The 12,060-nt window shown below is 44.0% G+C and overlaps 1 protein-coding gene across 2 annotated transcripts in view; it reads right to left on the bottom strand.

Annotated features, from left to right (window-relative positions):
• Window positions 1–11,186, bottom strand: part of ABCC1 (ATP binding cassette subfamily C member 1 (ABCC1 blood group)) — a 99,130-nt gene extending 87,944 nt beyond the window's left edge. For both annotated transcript variants that reach the window (XM_006119586.4, XM_006119587.4), the window contains exon 1: window positions 10,993–11,186. In XM_006119586.4, coding sequence (XP_006119648.2) covers window positions 10,993–11,040 — 48 coding nt within the window. In that variant the 5' untranslated portion in view covers window positions 11,041–11,186. The remainder of the gene's footprint in view (window positions 1–10,992) is intronic.
• Window positions 11,187–12,060: the final 874 nt, after the last annotated feature.

Below are 12,060 nucleotides of genomic sequence, written 5' to 3'. Positions count from 1 at the left end.
ACACATAGATGAACATAAATTGTTGAGGGAAAGTCAACATGGTTTCTGTAAAGTAAAATAATGCCTTACTAATCTACTAGAGTTCTTTGAGGGGGTCAACAAACATGTGGACAAAAGGGATCCAGCAGATACAGTGTACTCAGATTTCCAAAGCCTTTAACAAGGTCCCTCGCCAAAGGCTCTTAAATAAAGTAAGTTGTCATGGGATAAGACAGGTCTTCTCATGGATTGATAACTGGTCAAAAAAGACAGGAAACAAAGGGTACATTTTCAGAATAGAGATAGGTAACTAGTGGTGTCTCTCAAGGGTCCTAGACTTTGTATCAGATGCTTTACTAGTCTCACATAACCTTCTTATAATAAAGCAGGAAAAATACAATCTAGACAGGGCTACTATAACGTGGGTGCATAACTGGTTGGATAACGGTTCCCAAATAATAGTAATCAATGGTTCATAGTCATGCTGCAAGGGCATAACAAGTGGGGTTCCACAAATCAGTTCATATGGATCAGTTCTGGATCTAGTTCTGTTTAGTAACTTCATCTACAATTTAGATAATGGTACAGAAAGTACACTTATTACGTTTGTGGATCATATGAAGATTGCAAGAGCTTTGGAAAACAGAATTATAATTCAATAGGATCTTGACAAACTGGAGAAATGGTCCGGTCTGAGGTAAATAGGGTGAAATTACATAAGGACAAATGCAGAGTACTCCATTTAGGAAAGAACACTCAGTTTCACGCATACAAAATAGGAAATGGCTGTCTAGGAAGGAGTACTGCAGAAAGAGATCTAGGGGTTATAGTGGACTACAAGCTAAATACGAGTCAACCACGTCATACTGTTGCAAAAAAAAGCAAACACCATTCTGGGATGCATTAACAGGTGTGCTCTGAGCAAGCCATGAGAATTAATTATTTGGCTCTATGTTGCACTAATTAGGCCTCAACTGGAGTATTGTGTCCAATGCTGGGTGCCACATTTGAGGAATGATGTGGAGAAATTGGAGAAGGTCAAGAGAAGAGCAACAAAAATGTTTAAAGGTCTAGAAAACATTACCTATGAGGGAAGACTAAAAGAACTGCATTTGTTTAGTATGGAAAAGAAAAGACAGGGGCGGCCCTAAACTAGCTGCCAGCAACTGGCGCCCTAGGCGAACCATGCAATTGGTGCCCCCACCTCCAAACTCCTCAATGATATTGCTCCACCATTTGGCACCCCATTTAACTTGGCACCTTAGGTGACCGCCTGGTTTACCTGTATAGATGGGCCACCTCTGCGAAAAGACTGAGAGGAGGCAGCTTTCAAGTACCTAAAAGGGTGTTACAAGGAGGAGGGAGAAAAAGTATTCTCCTTAACCTCTGATGATAGGACAAGAATCTGCAATTTGAGCTCATTACAAAGGAAGTTTAGGTTGAACATTAGGAAAAGCTTCCTATTAGGGTGGTTAAACACTGGAATGAATTGCCTAGGGAGGTTGTGAAATCTCCATCATTGGAGATATTGAAGAGCAGATTAGACAAACACCAGTCAGGGATGGCCTAGGTGGTCCTGTATAATCTCCTTTGCCCTTGCAACTCTAGCTCTTTCCTTCTTTTCATCTTTTTCCATGCTCATGTTTTAATTTTTCCCCCCCACACACACTCCCGAGTGACAAACTGGGCCCCAGTTAACCAACAGAGATGCGATAATGCCAATTTTCTAACCAAGAATAGGCTAAGTATGTATAATCTCAAGCAGTGATCATACTCAAATTTAGAAGCATATGTTTAAAGGGGCAGTATTTGAATATTTACAAATGTTATATGCACGTTGCCAATATGCCATGTATTTACCTGGCATTACTTGGGTCCTTAACTCAAACATTTTGTTTTTCTTCATTTAATTTATTGTTCTGGGATAGGGGTGAGGATGAAGGTTTCAGTATGCAAGCTGCCCCGGGGGAGAGAAGACAACCCCAGCCCTCTTACTGTAGCAGTTCAGAGCCAGGTGAGAAGCATCTGTCCATGGCCACTGCAATAGGCACAGCTGGGGGGAAGGAGTGCATGTCCCAACTATGGGACAGACAAGAACGCAGACAAAAAGACAAATATGCAAATTCTCTGAAATACATAGTAGATAGTTGTCCTTTTCTCCATCCTTGCCTCCTGCTGGCCCAATGGGATTATAGCTATCCTGGGCCCCATCTCTGGACCCCTTGCTCCCTCATACCAGATCCCGCCCTTTCCATATTATGAGAAAATCAAATTCCAGGCACATCCCAATGACTTGGCATAATCAAACCCTTACCTTGCTTTAAGTTATGATAAGAGGAACTGCGTACCAAATTTGGTGGTCCTAGTTCTTACCATTTAGGACAAGTTCCTGAACAGATTCACCGATGGACAGACAGATGCACATTTCTAAAATATATAGTAAGAAGATGAACACTGCTATGTAATATATTTGAAATGATTTGATCAGTGTGGTAAAGTTAATGTATAACCATGGTGGGTTATTAGAATGTCCTGTATGACCGCAGTTCTAATTTATTAGAGTGCTTTAAGAAGAAGAAATAGGAAAGCAAAACAATACGTCCAGACAAGGATTCCCCACCATACACTTGAAGGACAATGAGAAACTGTTAGCTTCAAGATCTTGTCTCCAAGGAAGATATAAGTTGGGTTTGCCACAGCTAGGAACCTGGAGATCAAACAGAATTAATGATTTATAAAATGCTTCTCAAAAGAAGAAAGCCTCTGACAAGGGAGCCTATTTAGAGAGACAGAGAAAAAGATGTAGCAGAGGGAGTTTAAACAAGAAGGACCTTCCTATTTTCAACACAGGGCAGGCCTTAAGGAAAAGCTAGATATATATGGTTTATTGTTTTGAGATCTTCTTTTATCTTAATTGCTTTTGTTCTAAATAAATAACAGCTTTATTTAAGGAGTCTGCCTGCGTATATTAACCCTATCACTGCTCTGATGTACTGTAATCACAGTTAGTACCAGGGAACTGTAACCCAGGGCCCAGTCAGAGTGCTGAAGTATCTGTAATTTCATCTGGAGCCAGTGATCATTAAGATACATCTAAACAGCAAGCAGAGGTCCTGACAGCAAGTCTTAGAGCCCGGGTCCATACTAGATTCAGACTCATGAGCTGTCTAGATATTCAAGGCTTGAGATCTGAAGCTTAGTCCCCCCTTGATACCTTCGCAGACTGTCTATATGGCTATTTTAATGCTGTACCACAAGCACAAGCCTGTAGACCTGCGCTATAGGACTCGCTGAGAAAGGTTGCCTGCTGCATGTTGTGTACATGTACTCCTGAAGGAAAGAGACCTACGAGGGGATGCATTCCATTAGACAAAAGGGGTCACAGATGCAATTTACTCAATAACTGACAATTTACTTATGCAGACTCTACTCTAGTATTTTGGGGTGTTTCCCAGTGTTGCACTATAGCACCACCATTTCAGCTTCACAGGTGTTAAAAATGGATGGATCACTAGTGTATTCGGAGACCAGACATTTTTTACGGGGTAAAACAGAAGAAAAAATAACTGTAAAGTGACTACCCTTGTCTTACACTATTGTGAGGAGCCTTGTTAAACAAGGAGGTATTTCTGAAAACAGCTACTGAAGACAAGTGCAAAAGGGAGAGGAAATGGAATTCTAGGAACTCTGTTGCAAGAGGTACTAAATGCCCCTATGCCAGATGCTCTATTCACTGCAGATTATAGCACCTTCTCCTGACCATTATGGGGAATAGCTCACCAGATTAATGCCTCATTCCACAGTTCAAAGCCATCCCTCCACCTCTGTCTTTTTGGCTTTGTCTACACTTTTAAAATTAAAGCACTGCAGTGAAAGTATGGCCATAGCAGGAGCTCTGGGAGAGAGTTCTCACACCGTTTTATGTAAACTTCCTCCACAAGGGGAGTAGTCCCACCCCACCTCAATGCGGTCCCACCCAGGGCACTGCAGCGCTGCCAGAGCGGGGGGCCTGCCGGGCCAAGCAGGAACGGCCAGGGCTCGGACACCTCCTGCCAAGCACAGCTGGGGCCAGGGTTCTGCCAGGCCACTCCAGTACAGCACAGGATCCTGCCGGCCCATTCGGGACAAGTCAGAGTGACCAGGGTCCCTTCTATGTAGCCGGTGTCCTGCTGTCCCAACGCAGGCACGGACCTACCTGACACATACCCATACGACCAGCTGGATTCAGCCAGGGCTGATTCAGGCTGCCACAGTTGGCCATCCAACCAGTTATCCAACAAGCATTCTAGAAAGCCTCCTGTTTACTGCCTAACTGGTTAATCAACTAACCTTTTTTCAACCCTAGTGTAGACTTAGCCTTGGTCTGCAGCCCCCTCTCACTCTAGGAGCTGCTTCAGTTCTTTGTCACTCCGCACTCAGAGTAGGTCACTATCATGGTTTCCCTTTCAGGCTAAGGTGGAAGGGGGAGACTTTTCCCGGTGGCACTGCCCCACCACTGCCTTAACTCAGGCCTGCCTTCTACTGTGGGTTCCGGCTCAGAAACCTTTTAGTCCATCAGTTTCAATTTTTTTTCCTTTCTCAGTTCTCCCCCCCACTCTCACTTGCAACATGCTATGAAAAGCTGTGCCATGTTTTTCTGCATATAAAAGCAAGGGCCAGCATTAAGGGGTAGCGAGCAAGACAATTTCCTGGGGGCCCACAACATTGTGCTCATGGCTCTGGGCTGCAATCCTGCATGAAGGGGCTTTGACTTTCTGCTCTAGGCCCTACCATATATAATGCCAACCATGTTTGGAGAACCTCCTGAAACTTGAAGCCAGTGAGACTGTTCCACCCTGTACCCTGCTGCATTCCCTTGAGCCGTTTCCTAACCTTTAACTCCCCCTTTCTTCCCTGGGTCTTCCAGCTTCAGCACTCCCTTGTCCAATGAACTGTAGGGTCACATGTCCCTGTAGCTTCCAAATACGCCTCCCTCTTACCAGAAAGCAACTGCAGCCTGCTCCAGCAGCCCCTTCTATTGTCACCTTCCTGGCCCTACCTGTACCTGCAGAGGTGAGTTTCTTCTAAATGAAGGCTTCTCTCTCCATTTTAATTCCCACAGCTTGCTGACTAATAGACTAATTGGCCCCTCTGGCCCCGCCTTAACTCTTTCAGGGCAAATGTGGGAAGGACACACCATTACAACAGCCACTGAAGTCAAATGAAGTAGGAGGACACACCATCTTTTGTGTGAGTAGGCTCTTCTGTACAGCTAGGTCTACATTGCAAAGACAAATCAGAAAAAAACGCAATTTGCAGTATGCAAATTGCATATCTTTTTCTGCTTTACTGTCAAAAGAGGTTCTCAAAATTAGGCGCATCTACGCGGCACCAAATTTCAGAAAAAAAGTCCTCTTTCAGCACATCCCTTCTTCCTCGTTAAACAAGATTTACAGGGATGGCGAAAGAATGCATCCGTTTTTTCAAAAGTTTTTGCGAAAAAGCGAATGCGTTCCTTCTACGTGGCATTGCTTTTCAAAGCACTGCAGTCTAGACATAGCCTACGAGAAGAATCTAAAAAGTAGGGGACCACACCAAAGAAGTGGATAGTGCAGGAAGATTCTCAGGAAGAAAAGATGGTAATGACCTACCTATCTGTATGTTTCAGAGCAGCCACAACTTGGGCAGAAGTTTCCTTCCTGTACATTGTTGCATCTACTAGTTGGCTTATACCCTCCACTCAAGAGTCACTACATTTTAGAGATTTTACATGAATTTCCATATATAGTTTGAAATACATTAGAATCAGAGTTGCTATTACTAATTGTTTGTATAAAAGACATTACATTTTGAACCACAACTTTTCTGAATAGAGCCAAAGATGTTATTTCAAAATGTTATAAAACTTGTTTCTTTGTGATGCAATGTATTGTAAAGGGAGCATGACTCATTTTCCCTCCTAACCTGATGATTTCAATTTTCACTCCCTGAAGTAACGGAAATAAAAACCAAACATGACAGACTGTTTCACAGCAAAAAAGCACCCAAACAGGATGCATGTTTTACCATAGCTTTCAAATGGAAAGGAGATGGCCTATAACCTTTGGGGGGGGGGGGAGGGAGGGTGAAAGGGGGGTTTCTAAAAGTTATCTGATCCACAAATTCTAATTCAGTAAGCCTCTTTTTGATGGTCAGCTCTAAGAGTCAATCTTTCCCTACTTGCAGCTGTATTCTTTGAAAAACATTAAAACAGGTGCACATTTCTTTCAAGTCAAGGCTCACAATATGGTCAGAATTTTCAAAGAAACATACCAACTGCAAAGTTTAGCAATAAAAAAAAAAATCTGCCTTTATTCACAAAAAGAAACCATGAATACTCAATATTAAATTTTAAAAGGACTACAAATTAACTCTAAAAAAGGATATGATCATAAGTAGCCTTCACCTTTTTAATTAAGGCCACCAGCTTAGATCAAGCAGAATAAGAATGTCCTAGTTCTCATGCTTTGGAATAAATCCAAGAACAATGGGAGTCTGAAATCCATAAAGTGCTTGCACATTACCCAACTAATTAGTAAAAAATGACACAAAGGCATATCCATCAATCTTGAAAATAAGCTCTATCGCAGAATTTTTCATTTATTTTAAGTCAACAGGAAGGTAGAAAGCTAAAAGAAATATGACACACACTATATGCATTTGCCTATTTCTAACTGAATCAGGCTACAAACCTGAAAAAAAAAAAAAGCATCTAGTCTCTCTCTGCTCAAATATAACAGTAGGGTGAAAAATATACCTCCAAAGCTATTCCCTTGTTTCACCACCAAATCACATCACTTATTATTTGTTAAAACAGTTGTGTACTGTTTATTATGTATTTAAAAACTGTAACTTACAGCTAGATAAATTCATGGAGGAGAAGTCCATCAATAGCTATTAGCCAGGATGGGCAGCAAAGATGTCCCTAGCATCTGTTTGTCAAAAGCTGGGAATACAGGAGATAGATCATTTGATTATTACCTGTTCTGTTCATTCCCTCTGAGACACCTGGTATTGGCCACTGTCAGAAAACAGAATACTGGCTTAACAGACCTTTGGTCTGACCCAGGACAGCTGTTCCTATGTAACATTGTCACTAAACTTTTCCTAATGTAACTTAATGTTTGGACCTATGAGAAACAAAATATTTATCAATATTCACAGTAGGGACATTAAATTTAGTTTAATCAACTAATCAATGTATTTTTCCATTGACTAGTCGATTAGTCGAGAAGCGGGGGAGCTGGTATGTTGTGGGGGGGGACCTGTTGTGAGCCAGGAATCAGCTGTCATCCCACTACGCTTTAGCCTTTTAAATGTATTTAAAAAGCAGAGGCGCAGTGTCTGAGACTAGGGTTACCAGATGGTTTAAAAAAAATACCAGACACACTTGATTTCAGATCAGGGTGTGGGGGGGGAAGCGGCCGGGAGGGGAGCGAGGCTGGCCAGGAGGAGGTCGGTGGGAGTGGGGCTGGCCAGGGGAGGGCAGCGGGTGGGAAGAAGGGCTAGCCGGGAGGGGATAGAGGGGAGCGGGGCTGGCCCAGGGGGAACTGGCTGGCAGGTAGCGGGGCTGGCCCAGGCGCATGCAGATCCTGGGGTGCTGCCCATCCCACACACGGTCCTGGCGGGGCGCATGGGTGAGTCTGGCTCCAGAGATTCCCGCCCTAGCCCCGCCCCCCTCCTCTCTATAGTATAGTTGTGTACTGCTTGGCTGGCAGACACACTCACACAACATGAGCATATCTACCAGCCAGACAGTACGCAACTACGTACTGATACTCATGATAATAATAAACATTTAATTAGAAAATACTGGACATTTATATGTCTGGTATTTTCTCAATTAGTTTCCCAGACAAAAAGCTCAAATACCAGACTGTTCAGTTCAAAACCAGACACCTGGCAACCCTATCTGGGACTGGGCATGAGCTGGGAACCAGCTGATTCCCATCTCACACTCAGTCCCTGATATCCCATCTCACACTCAGTCCCTGCAGAGATGGGGCTGGCGGGAACCGACTTTTAAGTCGGCTCCCACTCCCCTCCTTGCTGCCTCTGATAAATGCAGCAAGGGACAGGGGTGGAGCAACTAGTCGAGAGACTAATCAACCATCTGAAACTTTTGCTAGTTGCTTACATCCCTAATTCACAAACAACATATTTGCTCAACATATTTTGAAGAGCTATTGAGATAAACACCACTAAAAAATAAATTTAATCAATATTCATTGAATTATTTATCTGACATTCTCTCAGAGTATGCAGTCACTCATTAGATGTCCAAATACTATTTGACAGATACATTATTTGACAAATGTGAGAAATTCATATTTGTTTAAAATTCTATTCAACTAGCCCTACTTATTAATCTACTTGTTATATTTCTCTTCACATTCCATTTCTTCTCCTTGCTATAATGGAATCTATTTTTTCCTTCATTTCCTTCACTGTTTTCCTCTTTTCCTACTAATTCCCACTTCTCTCTTCATTTTCTTACATTGTCAATTCTACCTCCTCCTGTGCATGTTCTCTACATATTGTACTTCACTTCTCAAATTTATGTGTTTCAGTCTCTTTCTCTCCCTTTCTGTCCAAATCCATGCATTGGCCTTAGACATTTTACTAGATAACCAACAGCCAGAGCAAAAACAATAAAAAAGCATGGCAACAGCCAAAAACCAATATGAAAGGTAGCTTCCAAAATACCACAAGAGCATAGGTGTTGAGCTACTGCTACTCACCGTCTCTTACAGCAGTCTCTTGGATACAATGGAAACCTATAAACTGGAGCAAAGGCAATGAAGTGGAACATCTGCAGATTTAATCAAAATATGCCTCATACTTACACACTGCATTGTACACATGGCTCACATTTGGCTTCAACAACCATAAGGACTAGAGACTTGGTTTAAATTTGAAAACTTATGCAGAAGTTGATGGCTCCCTCTAGGGAAGTCAACCTACTTGCCATGGGAGAATGGTATTTCAAGCTTCACACACAGCTTTAATAACCTCTTGACAATTTCAGGAAAAGTAGAATTAATGCAAACTGTCAATAGCTACTATGATCCCCCCAAAGTGCCTCTGTCTGAATTCCTCTACAAACAACTCAATACACTCAACCAATAGGTAACCCAGCAATCATTAATATTACCATTATAATCTGATGAGCAATGCAGGCTGCTACCTCAGAAGGATTCATCATTCTACAAACTCTATCTCACTTCAAGCAGGTTGAAGCTTGCAAGAGAGTTCTTTTTCAGTAAACAAGGCAAGTTCCCAACTTTCAAACTCCCAAGTTCTAACTCTGGTAAACCCTTAACTATTTACCAACCTTCCACAAAAATGCAGGTCAGTGATGTGATTTCCTTCTTCAGCCTTAGAAATACCTATCTAACTGAACATGTGAGAGTTCAAACTGTATTTTATTAGATCAAAGTAGGAAACAGTTACTACAATGACTACATATACACACCACTATTTATTTTGGGACTAGTACCTTGAATACATGTCCAGTCTACAAGATACCATGAAAGTTGGAATCATAGAAAGGAGAGGCAGATTAGATTCTATATCTGCAGTAGCAAACAAAGCCTCACTTGGAAGTACGGCCCCACTTGATCTACAAAACAAGTGTTTTCTTTATCATCTCAGATATAAAAGGGACATTTCCCATATGCCTCTATTCACACTCAAAGTTGCTGTTTCCATTACATTCAAGGTGACATCAGGCAAGTGAGCTATACATGTTTTATTAAATAAACAGACCAAACGAAAGCAAAACTAAACAGTATTTCACAGGCAGGGACCATATATACATGTCTGTACTGCATTTAGTACAATGGATCCCTGATTCTGACATGCTAACAGAATATTAATATTTAACCAAAAATACATAGCAGAACCATGTAACAAACCACAGTGTAAGAAAACCATACTTCACTACATGATCTGGAGAAAAACCAGAACATATCCCATGTCTTAAATACTCAAGTATCCAAATACAAAGTGCATTTAAATGCAAGACTGAGGCATACATAGCAGTGGAAGGAGAATCAATGAGGAACATGGGGGGGGGGGAATCAAAAGAATACAGAAGAATCTTTGCTATTTAATTTTTGAGATATGGCAACAAAGAGTCCCCATGCTAGTTTACTTAATACACACAATCTAAGGTTCTGATGAATTTTTGTTGGTCTCTAAGGTGCCACAGGACTACTAGTTGCTTTTAATCTAAGGCTGATGAGACAGGAAATAAGAGGAAAAAGTGCTCTCAGTTAACTCATGTCACAATTACCGTAGCCCATTAACAGAGCAGCTCTACTACTCCATAAACATGTGCTCAGAGCCTCGCAATCTCCTTAGGTGGGGGCTTGTTATTACATAAGCCTTCTGAGTGTGATGAATTCGCACGTTCTCCCTGTGAAGCAGCCTGTACCATGCAAGCGCCCTCACCCCCATCTCATGCCACTAGAGCTGGCTTTAGCCTCCTAACACCTAGGAGCTACATAAACTGAAACTGGGCTTAGTCTGGCGCAGTTACCAAGCTCTTGCAACGGGCAAATAGGTCTTGGAGACCGTCCTATGCGACCAAGGAAAACAGAGCTCGCACAATAAACAGCCATAAACCCGCTTACCAGCCTTTTAATCCACCATCCCAACCCTTTGCATAACCATTAGCCGGGCGAGAGAACAACAGTAGGCATCAGCCAAGCTCCTGGTACCCTAGAGCTATGGAGTGATGGGGGGGGAGAGCCTCCCCCTCTCCTGGACCGGGGGCCCTGCACTCCCTTCCTGTAAAGGGAGGGGGCTGCCCCCTCCCAGAGAGGGCCTGACCCGGAGAAAGGCTGCCCCCTCGCCACGAGGTCCCTAACCCAGCTCCCCTGTGGCACCAGGCGGCGCGCAAGCCCGGGGCGCTGAGTCTGGCTGGCTCCGGGACACGCGCTAGCAGCGGAAGCCCCCAGCGCGGCCGCAGCCCCCGCCACGCTGCCTTACCCAGAAGGGCTCGGAGCCGCCCGCGCTGCACAAGCCCTGGGTCGCCATGGAGCGCGGCGGCTAGAGCTGCCCCCACTCCACGCTCTCCCTGCCTGGGCGGCGGCGACTGCCAGGCACTGGGAGAAGGCGGCCGGGCGCGCCGGCTCGCGACTGCCGAGCGCCCTGATTGGCTCCCAGTCACGGGGATACTGGCGCCGCTGGGCAGATTGCACCGGCAAAGCGCCGCGCTAGGGGAGCAGCACCAGCCTGGCCGACCGCTAGGGGCGCCCTACCGCCCGCGGGAGCCGGGCTGCATGTGCCCGGCGGTGGGTGTAGTGTGAGGTTTGCATCCCCCCCTCCAGCTAGAGAGCCCAGGGATTTGATTCCTCCCCTTGCAGTGCAATTAGCAATGTGCACTTGGCTACATAGTGGGTGGGACATTAGTACACCCCACGCTGCAGAGCCCCTAGTGTAACCCGTCCTACACAGCTGTGGGGCCCTTGAGACTTAATAACTGTGGAAGACATAGAGCAAGTGCCCCTTATGTTCAATAGAACCAGTTCCCCCCTGTGTGCAGTGGAGGGATGCAAAGCACTTGCAGGTGGTCTAGCCTGAGGTAGAAGTCTCAGACGGATAGCCGTGTTAGTCCTTATCTGCAAAAACAGGAGTCCTGTGGGACCTTGGAGGCTTAAGAGATTCACCAGGGTGTAAGCTTCCGTAGGTAAAACCCACTTCATCTGATAACTGGACTGGAAGCTACAAAAACTGGAATATATGTAAGGAAGAAATTGCTGGTGCTAATGAAGCTAATCAAGTCAGGGTGGAAATGGGTCATTCAGAGCATTTGGTAGGGAGATGTGACTATCCAGAGGGGAAAATTGCCTTTGTAATGAATTAACCAGTTGAGATCCTTATTCAGTTCTAAATTGATACTGTTGTATTTGCAAATGAATTCTCATAGACTTTAAGGTCAGAAGGGACCATTATGATCATCTAGTCTGACCCCCTGCAGAGTGCAGGCCACAGAATCTCACCCACCCCACCCAGAATAATCCTCTCACCTATATCTCAGATATTGAAGCCTTCAAA

The sequence above is a fragment of the Pelodiscus sinensis genome, chromosome 16 (genome assembly GCF_049634645.1).
Source record: "Pelodiscus sinensis isolate JC-2024 chromosome 16, ASM4963464v1, whole genome shotgun sequence".
NCBI classification, from domain to species: Eukaryota; Metazoa; Chordata; order Testudines; family Trionychidae; genus Pelodiscus; species Pelodiscus sinensis.
This window is presented reverse-complemented; position numbering and strand designations above follow the sequence as displayed.